At 45.4% G+C, this 9,986-nt stretch overlaps 1 protein-coding gene across 1 annotated transcript; it reads right to left on the bottom strand.

The window, feature by feature from the left end:
* Positions 1-210: 210 nt before the first annotated feature.
* LOC123119887 (OBERON-like protein) lies at positions 211-9,183 on the bottom strand. The gene is made up of 3 exons (XM_044539850.1): positions 8,926-9,183; positions 7,267-8,457; positions 211-1,043 (listed from the first exon to the last, which is right to left on the bottom strand). Exons 2-3 carry the CDS (start codon positions 8,438-8,440, stop codon positions 430-432), a joined length of 1,788 nt encoding a protein of 595 aa, XP_044395785.1. The 5' UTR covers positions 8,441-8,457; positions 8,926-9,183; the 3' UTR covers positions 211-429.
* Between the last annotated feature and the right edge of the window lie 803 nt (positions 9,184-9,986).

Here is a 9,986-nt window from a genome sequence, read left to right as displayed (position 1 = left end):
GCCTAGTAGTTAAGACTTGACTAGTAGGCTTCTAAAAAGGAAATTTTGGTTGGGCTTTTAGAATAAGCTGGATAGGGAGCAGCTTATTCTGGAAGCCCAAAAAAGCTAAAAGAACTGGCCCTGAATGCCTTAATTAGTGATTTAAGAAAACAGTGAATAGATCTATCAGTGTTTGTTTCCTTCAGCTATTTCCCATCAGTTGCATCAAACTTTTAACGATGAATAGATCCTCTTACTTATAAAGTAATAACGAAATTAAAATATGTAGCCTGCATAAGTATATCATATCCCGATATCTCCAACATTAATATTTGATTTTCCAAGGGGGGCACCGCCCATTATACTCCCAACACATCACACTGAAGTCACCATACATTATAGCACAATAACACAACATGTAATCCCAAATCTGAAGTGCGCCTGCTGCTCTTATTTTGAATGCGCCTCTGACTTTGTCGGCATGGTACGAACGTTCTTGAGAAGGTCCTGAATTTTGGACAGCATCAGCGCCTGAGAGGGAGCCTGAGAGGAATCACCAGGCACGCTGCTGGCCTGCGGGGGCCTATGGCCGTCCTGGAGCTTTATTTTCTCAAAAAGAAACTGCTTCTCTGCCTCCGCTTCCTCCAGGCGCCGCTTGAGGTAGAGGCTAGCGTAGTCCTGCTCAGCCCTCTCAGATTTGGCAAGCGCGATGCTCTGGAGCCTCTCAGCCTCCTGGCGGGCCTCACTTGCCTTGAGCTGGAACATCTCAGCCTCAGCCTGTTTCAACCGAACAATGCTCTCGAGCTCCTCCACCTGCTGCTTCTTCCGCAGCCTCTCAGCCTTGAACTCCTGAACTTGTCTGGCCTTCTCATCAAGCTCACGGTCACAGGCCTCCACAGCGGTGCGAGCCTTTTTGTACAGTCCCATTTTCTCTTCAGCAACAAGTTCCATCTTTCTGACAGCTTCTTGGACTACCTCTGCAATACGATTACATGCCTCCTGGGGAGTGATCAAGCGTCCCGATTCTTCATTTTCAGAGCTCTTTGGGGAATCCATCTCAAGCTCTGTGAAAACATAAGCATAGTACAGCATCCATCCATCAGTTACTAAGCAACCAAAATAAAGCATTTATCGGTCAGTTCATTCCTAAGCAGCCAAGCGAACTGCATATGGTAACAACTGTGTTACTAACAGACTCGAATGACTAATCAACTTAATCGTGACATGCAAAATGAATAAAATAGGCATGATCAGTACTGAGCTCAGACAAAGGACAAGCAGAATCCAGCCAACCAACTTTAAACACATGTACAAAGGGAGCATCTAGAGTCTATAAAACTATGTGCTTGCTAGAACTTCTAAAGATTTTTGTACTATGACCTGTTGGGGATTATTGTAATTTGTAACTGTGGAAGGAAACCAAGTGGTGATGACAACTGTGTTATAAAGAGACTCAGATGACAAATTGACTTAAATGTGACATAAAAAATGAAAAAAGTAGGCATAATTGACACTGAGCTCAGGCAAAACACATGTAGAGTTCAGCCAACCAATTTATACACTTGTAAAAAGGGAATGCCTTGCCTCTAGAAAGCTATATGCTTGCTAGAAATTTGTTAAAATCCAGCGCTATGACCTTTGGTTAGGATTATTGTAGTTTGTAACTGTGAGGGAGATAACTGGTTGACTGCTATTGTACTTGTAATGAGATCGAGTAAGTCCTAGAGGAATAGGAATTCAGGGGGATAACTTTGGTATTAAATAATCCTTTCCTGACAAAATATCTAAACTTTTTACATCTTAAACTTTCCAGGAGCTGCTCATAGAAATGATTTTCATTTAGACTTGTGTGTACAATCAATACAAATGGGTTACTGAAACCTTTAACATTAAGTTATAGCAGTTAAATGGTAACAGGTCTCCAGGACAAAGGTACCAAAATGGATTAAATTGGAAGAAAAAAAATGAATGAAACAATACTAGCTCTTTCTTTCACCATGTAATCATGTGATGGCTGATGATTGATGAATGTGTCTCAAATTCTTGTCTGACATCAATAGCAAATGACCTCATTTAATTTACTTATGGAGTCTCTCCATCCTACCAAAAACAACAGCTTGACAGCACAACTTAAGAAATAATATGGGTTGGATTATATAGCATACAAAGAGTGAAGCACTCGCATTTTAAACAATGCATAAATGAGTTGAGCCATAGCTTAGTGAAGAAACTGGAAACCATCAGTAGTCCCGATAGGGTAGTGCACTGACCGGAAGTATCAGAAGGGATCGTGCTTGCACACAAAGCGTTTACCCAGGTTCGGGTCCTCATGGTAGAGGTAATACCCTACTCTTGCTTGGATTTGATTGATGTATGGGTCACCTCGTAATGGTGTTCATGTCTATCAAGACTAAAGGTTGAAGATGGTAAAAGTATCTCTAGCTACCCACGGCAGTGTTGGTGCATATCACTCCATCAACTACGCCTCGCACTCGCACCTTCCCTTGGCACTTGGTGCTTGTCTAGATGCTAACCTCGTCTTCTCCACGGGCTTCTGCAGACGATACTGGTCATTCTACACCGCCTCATCTAGCAGCAGGTGTTGGTGGCAACTCCTCTCCTAGTGCTGCTAAGTCAGACTACTTCAGTTGTGTCCTTCACTGAGCAGGAGATTATGCGGCTTCATGACCTGCTCATTGCCTCCGGCTCTCCATTTCTGGGCGCACCAACGTCAACCTCTATAGTTGAGCCCCTGACTGAGCAGGAGATTGCACAACTTCAATGCCTGCTAGCTGCATCTTCTGGTTCTGCATCAACAGGTTCAGTTGGTTCTGCTACCAACTCTTCTGGCTTTGTGAGACCACCTTCTACACAGGCAGGTACATCTTCGTGATACTGGAGCATCTTTTCATATGACTCATGATTCATCCACTGTGTCCTCTATTCGACCTCTCGATTCTCCTATTCATGTTCTTACTACTAATGGTACCTCCCTCCTAGTTAATGGCCGAGGTATTCTTAGCACTTTGTCTTTTCATGTTGCTCATGTTCCTCGACTTACCATGCAACTCATTTTTGGTGGTTAGATTGTTGACTCGTTACAGGGTCATTCTCAACTTTGGCTCATGTCTTGTTCAGGATCATCACACTGGTGGTCTCCTTGATGCTGGCCCCCGCATCCTTCACTGCCACCACCGCCAGTCTCTCTGCCTCGGTTGCCTGTCTACCAGCTCCTTTCAGCAGTGGCACCATCGCCTTGGTCACTTGTGTGGCTCTCGGCTCTCATCCTTAGTTCGACGTGGTCTTCTCCGACCCGTCTCTGGCGGTATGTCTTTAGACTGTAAAGGTTGTCGGCTTGGTAAACAGGTCCAGTTGCCTTATCCTCATAGCGAGATTGTGTCTCAGCGTCCTTTCAACCTTGTTCACTCTGATGTATGGGGTCTAGCTCCTTTTGCCTCGAAAGGAGACCATGGTTACTATATTATCTTTATAGATGATTTCTCTTGACATACCTGGATATATTTTATGTCTTCTCGTAGTGAGGTTATATCTATATATAAGTGTTTTACTGCCATGGTTCACACTCAGTTCTCTACGCCTATTCATGTGTCCAGTGTTGACTCTGCTGGAGAGTATATCTCCACGACGTTGCTTGGAGTCCTTGTTCTGCAGGGTACTCTTGCTCAGTTCTCTTGTCAATGGTGTGGCTGAGTGCAAGCATCGTCGCCTTCTTGAGACGGCTTGTGTGTTGATGATTGCCACCTCTCTTCCGCCTCACTTTTGGAAAGTGAGGCTGACTCCACTTCCACCTATCTCAGCAACATTCAACCATCCTCTACTCTGCAGGGTTGCATTCCTTTCAAGCGTCTTTTTTATCGTTCTCCAGATTATTCAGCGCTCCATTTGTTTGATTGTGTTTGCTATGTTCTTCTTGCCCCCCGTAAATGCACCAAACTGACCGCTCCATCTATCAAGTGTGTCTTCTTAGGATAGAGTGATGAGCATACGGGTTATCGTTGTTGGGATCATGTCAATCGTCGAATGCGTATTTTTTGAGATGTGACTTTCATTGGGTTTTATCCCTTCTACCAGCATCCATCTTCCTCAACCTTTTCACTCAAGGCTATACCTTTCCTCACTTTTCTTGACACGCCTATCACTCCTGTCGAGCCCTTGTCCACCCATCCCACTGCTCATGCTTCTCCGATTGTTGCAGATCCGGTGCCGCCATGTCCTATTGTTTCCTCACCTCGCTTATCCCGGGATTTTGCACCATAATCCCCAATGCCTTTCCCGTCTCCATCACCTTAGTCTATCCCGGTGATTCCTCCTCGTATTATACCCGTCGTCCACGTGTTGTGGATGAGTCTAATTCTGGTGTGCCATCTTCCTTGTCTCGGCATCTTATGACTTAGGTCATCGCCCGCTTCCGCCTATTGACCGCTATGGTTTTTCTGGCACTATTGGCCTTGGGCCGACTTCTTATCGTGATGTTGTTCATCCCGAATGGCAGCTTGCAATGGCCGAGGAGATTGCTACTCTTGAGCACACCAACACGTGGGATCTTGTTTCTCTTCCTCCGTGTGTTCGTCTCACCACTTGTAAGTGGGTCTACAAGGTTAAGACTCGCTTCGATGGTTCTCTTGAGCGCTATAAAGCTCGTCTTGTGGCTCGTGGCTTTCAGCAGGAGCATGGTCATGATTGTCTGGGGGATGACCCCGGGTAGTCCCAAAGCGGTGAGCCGAGCCGGCGGCCCGCCTGCCTTGGCCGGCTGCTCCAGCTGGCCAACTGCCTGAAGTCAACTGCCACGTCCCGTCAGACCTGCGCGGACGATACGGGCATGCTCTACAGTGGAGCACTACCCTTGTCCCCTGGGCACCAGTTTATAAGGTGCACCAGGGAGCCTCCCATGGCAATGGCTCACGCACGCTCAATTTCTCTCCTTCCCAATCGATCCCCTCTAGCTAGAGGCAGCCAACTATAGGCTCACAGCGAGACTTTCTCCATGGAACCCAAACAGCTCAAGGAGCAACCATGTACCACCATATACACTCCATATAAATTAGACATGCAGGAGCAGGGGTGTTACCTCCGTGCGACGGCCCCAGACCTGGGTATATCACCGTGTGTTGTTGCCCAATCCAGTCCCGGATCTCCACCGTAGCCTTGCAAATACCACGACAGTGATTATGAGGAGACTTATGCTCATGTGGCCCATATGACCACTTCTTGTTGTGGCCTCTGTTCACCACTGGTATGTCTTAGCTTGATGTTAAGAATGCCTTAATGGTGAATTGTGTGAGGAGATTTACATGCAGGCACCACCTGGGTATTTTGTTCCTAACGGCATGGTCTGTCGTCTTCGTCGCTCTCTCTATGGCCTTAAGCAAGCCCCTCATGCCTGGTTTGAGCGTTTTGCCTCTATGGTGACTGCCACTGGTTTTTTAGCGAGTGCTCTTGATAATGCACTGTTTGTCCACCTTCCTACTCATGGTCGGACTCTTCTCCTTCTATATGTTGACGACATGATCATCACGGGTGATGACCCTGAGTATATTGCCTTTGTGAAGGCAAGTCTTAGTGAGCAGTTTCTTATGTTTGATCTTTGGCCCTCTTCGTTGCTTTATTGGGATTGAGGTCTCTTCTACCTCTGATGGCTTTTTTAGTTCCCAAGAAAAGTATATCCAGGATCTCCTTGCTCGTGCTGCTCTTACTGATAGCGCACTGCTGAGACTCCCATGGAGCTCAATGTTCACCTCCGTGCTTTGATGGTGACCCCTTGCCTGATCTGTGCTTTTGATGGTGACCCCTTGCCTGATCTAACACGTTATCGCCATCTTGTTTGGAGACTTGTCTATCTAGCTGTCACTCGTCAGATACCTCCTATCATGTTCATATTTTGAGTCAATTTGTTTCTGCTACCACTTTAGTTCACTATAGTCACCTTCTCCATGTTCTCTGATATCTTCGTGCCACGATTTCTCACCGTCTGTTCTTTCCTCGCTCTAGTTCCTTTAGAGATTCAAGCCTATTCAAATGCTACGTGGACTAGTGATCTCTCGGATCTCCGTTCACTTCCTGCTTACTGTGTTTACCTTGGTGGTTCTCTAATTGCTTGGAAGACAAATTGCAGTTTCATGTTTGAGTGCAGAGCCTGAGTTGTGAGATATGGCTCTTTTGACGGCAGAGGTGACTAGGTTATGATGGCAACTTCAGGAGTTTGGTGTGTCTGTTACAACACCTACTACACTATTGTCAGACAATACATGTGCTACCAGTATTGCGTGCAACCCTATGAAGCATGAGCTCACCAAGTATATTGGTGTTGATGCTTCTTTTATGTGCATTGGTGTGCAGGATGAGGTTATTGCTCTTCAGTATGTGCCTTTAGAGTTACAGTTTGCGGATTTCTTAACAAGTCCCAAACTAGATTGTGCACCAAACATTATGAGCATAACATAGTTGCTCGAGATGTCAAAGGAAACCTTTCTAAACAGAATGTCAAAGAAAACCAAAGCCAGCACACAGTTCATTCAAAGAACTTTGGAGATATGGGTTTGCATACCATGTCACCCCCCAACAACCTCTTGGGACATGTATACAAGTTACCATTTTTATAAGGGCGCACATACAAGTAATATGAGCTGGACTACAGCATAAAACATTGATGCATTCGCATTTTAACAAATATACATATATGAATTGAGCCGTAGCTTGGTAGGGACTGTTGGCTATTGTGCACCAAACATTGTGATCATATTATAGTTGCTCTGGATGGTAAAGAAAATCTTTCTTCAATAAAATGGTCAAAGATAACCAAAACCGGCACGCAGTTCATTGAAACCGATCAGCATAGGAAAGGTAAAAATCTCCAAGTTTGTTAAATCAACCAAGAACCGACAGTTACTAAACAACTTGCTGCAGCTTTCTGGCTGAGTTGACCCCACCTTACCGTTATTGAAGCAGTTAACTCCTTATGGTGGTTCAGTCATAAGATATACAATAACATACAATGGGAAACTAAATAATGAAGCAAGTAACCAACAGATTCTTGAAGTACACGTCTTTGTGCAACAAAGCAACGGATGGCTGATGAATAAACATATATTTTATTGGATAATTTGAATGTCTAGACCATTTTTTGTCGTCTACCTATATGATGGTAAAACATAAGCACATGAATGAATTAGGGATGGTGAATGGTAATAGGATTACCAAATACAGTAGAAATAATCAATAAGGGCTACATAGCATCAGAAAATGATGGAGCTACAGAAGTACACAAACCTCGAAGTGCATGCAGTATCATCCTAGGATTGACAGAATCAGGAGAACTATTCCTCAATCTTTCAATCAGATTCGCACATTTCCTGAACAAATTTCTTCCTTTTGGGTCTTCGCTTAGACGAAATATCTTACAAACAAACTCAAGCTCTCGTACTAAGGCATCCCTATCCCAACCAGGAGCACATTGCTGAAACACATCCTTAACCCAACCGAATAATTCTGATGTCTTCTGGCAAGCCTGGCACCTAAAAAGCATTTCGGCATGACCGGTGCCGCTCTTAATTGATTGCCCTGTCCCAATCTGGCCAACACGAATCGCACAGTCGGTGTGCGTCCAATGGGAACAGAAATCGCACCCAACCCATCGGCATGTGTTGACCTCAAAATCAAACTTGTTGCAAATCACACACATGCAAAGGTTGCAAAACCCATTTCTGTTAGCACATACATTGCATCTGCACTCCTCAGCCGGGAGAGCACTCTGGCAAGCAATGTTCCGGCACCTCTTATACAAGAAGACCTCCACCAGGTGGCTTTGGGGAATGGTGACGCTGGGGTGCAAAAACGCCTGGATTCCAGTCTTGATTGCCACGAGGATCTCCAGTTGGACATGATGGGCCATTGAAAGCATAGTTGGTGTCAAATCACCTCTGCCCTGGACAAACTTCTGCAGATACAGAAACTCCTCAATATGATGAGAGCCCCCTGTCCCCTCCAGAATCGACCTGAGCTCATTTTTAATCTCCTCCAGGTGCTCCTCTGGCATTACCTTCATTTTCTCGACAACTAGGTCCACTCTCTCCCGCGCAATCTCCCTCAGTGACACCCTATCGATGCGGGAGCTTCCGCGAATAACCTGCAACTTGGGGATACCATTTCTGATATCCTTTTCCATCTCCACCTTTTTCACAGCACCGCCACTACTAGCAGCAGCAGCATTGCTATGTTCCGGCTCTACAGGCCAGGTCTCCCTCGAACTTGCACTTTCAGTGGCAGAGTCATGGCCCTGGTCAGAATTGGACACGGGTTCCTGCATTTCAGGCGAGCCAACCTGTTCCGACGAGGCCAGTGAGAGGGAAGTCTGCAGGCTCAGGGCCCGGGCACCATGGCGAGGCGGCAGCATCCCCTGGGGCGGAGGCTGTTGATGGAAATTCGCACCTGAAGAAGTCCCCATGACGCACAAACTGTAAGCTGCAACAACACAAAGTTCAAACACTTAATACGGAGTATTACACACAAGAATGGTCTAGGATTGAAAACATAGCATCAGCATAGGACCCATTTGAGCTACTGTGCTCTGCGCCTTGAGCAGTGAAGGACCGGATCCGAATTAAGCAGCGATAAGGTTGATCACAGACCGAATCCAGTACTACAACGGTACCTTCCGCGCATCTCTCAGCGAAGAGACATGTGAATCACGATCCATTCGCCGATTCAGCTAACTTGGACCTAACTTCCCGCTGCGTACGGGGAGCTAGTCGAGACCTGTGAGGACCCCGCGTAGAGCGCGAGACTGCGCAGGTCGAGTCCACAGCAAGAACCCCATCGATCGAACTAATCAGGACACCCAAACCTCGGTATGTGAGCCCATGGCCTTGCTACTGTATACGGGGACCAAACCCTACCAGTTGGAGCCGAATCTGAAGTCGAGCTGCTTACCTCGGCGCGGCGGAGCGACGGGATCGGCGGCGCGACAGCTCTATCTAATCGGAACCCGGAACGGCGGCGGGTTCGCACCCTTCTTCGTCGCCTCTAATAATTTTTGGTTTTGTGTGCGACAAATGGAGTCCAACCCAACGAAACCAAACGAAACGGAGACGACGACTCGAGCGAACGCACGAAGGGAACCGAGACCGGACGTCGCCGGTGGGGGGAACGGAGGGAGACCGGCTTGACCGGTGGGCGACGCGGGGTTGGAGGTGGGGTCCACCATCAAACTGAAAGCGAACGGCACCTGCTCGTCTTTTTTTAGGCAAAGCATAGCTTTATTACTTTTATTACTAACGGTGTACATGTAGATCACCCGATATACCAGCCACAAGTATGGCGATTAACCGTAATCCTTTCCATAAATAAGAGTGTCGAATTTAATGAAAAGTGGAAAGAAAATGACAAATGGTTTTCAGCAAAGTATTTTCTGGAAGCATTGAAATTATCGGTAACAAATAGTTTGATACAAGATAATTTGTAATGAGCAACGATAAAAAAGGTATGGCAAGATAGTTCAATTTTTTTTAGCAAAAGACAAGTCGAAACGGTCTCATATAATAAGTAAAGTGTTCTTAAGGACACACGTGAATTTTATCTAGTCATTCTCGTCATGTTTATTCCATTCGCGTTCGCTACTTTAATAATTTGATATCTGGGTGGACCAGTGTTTGACTGCTAGCAAAAGATTCTAGATAAGCACATGTTAGAAGATTCATAGCAATATAACTTCTATGTTAATGCAAACAACCATAATTCATCATGTTGTCTTCTTTGCCCAACGTCAACTAATTGATATAGAATATTTGATGCGGCCCACAATCATAAAAGATGTCCAAGATAGTATATTTATATGTGACACCTCTCTTTCTTTATTACTTTTTCATGTATTACAACAATGACCAATGATATGCTTGTCAACTTCCAACAAATTTTATCAACTATACTTTTTTATGTGAAGTTATTACTCCCCATGGAAGTAGCATATGATCTTTTTATTCTTTTATTTCCCA

The sequence above is a fragment of the Triticum aestivum genome, chromosome 5D (assembly GCF_018294505.1).
Source record: "Triticum aestivum cultivar Chinese Spring chromosome 5D, IWGSC CS RefSeq v2.1, whole genome shotgun sequence".
NCBI classification, from domain to species: domain Eukaryota; kingdom Viridiplantae; phylum Streptophyta; class Magnoliopsida; order Poales; family Poaceae; genus Triticum; species Triticum aestivum.
The sequence above is the reverse complement of the archived record's forward strand: the minus strand, read 5'-3'. Positions and strand labels throughout refer to the sequence as shown.

Excerpts from the sequence above, each read along its gene's own strand:
- LOC123119887 (XM_044539850.1), bottom strand. The coding sequence starts at position 8,440 with ATGGGGACTTCTTCAGGTGCGAATTTCCATCAACAGCCTCCGCCCCAG. Across the intron at positions 1,044-7,266 it reads GATACTGCATGCACTTCGAG|AGCTTGAGATGGATTCCCCA; the intron begins GTTTGTGTACTT and ends ATGTTTTCACAG.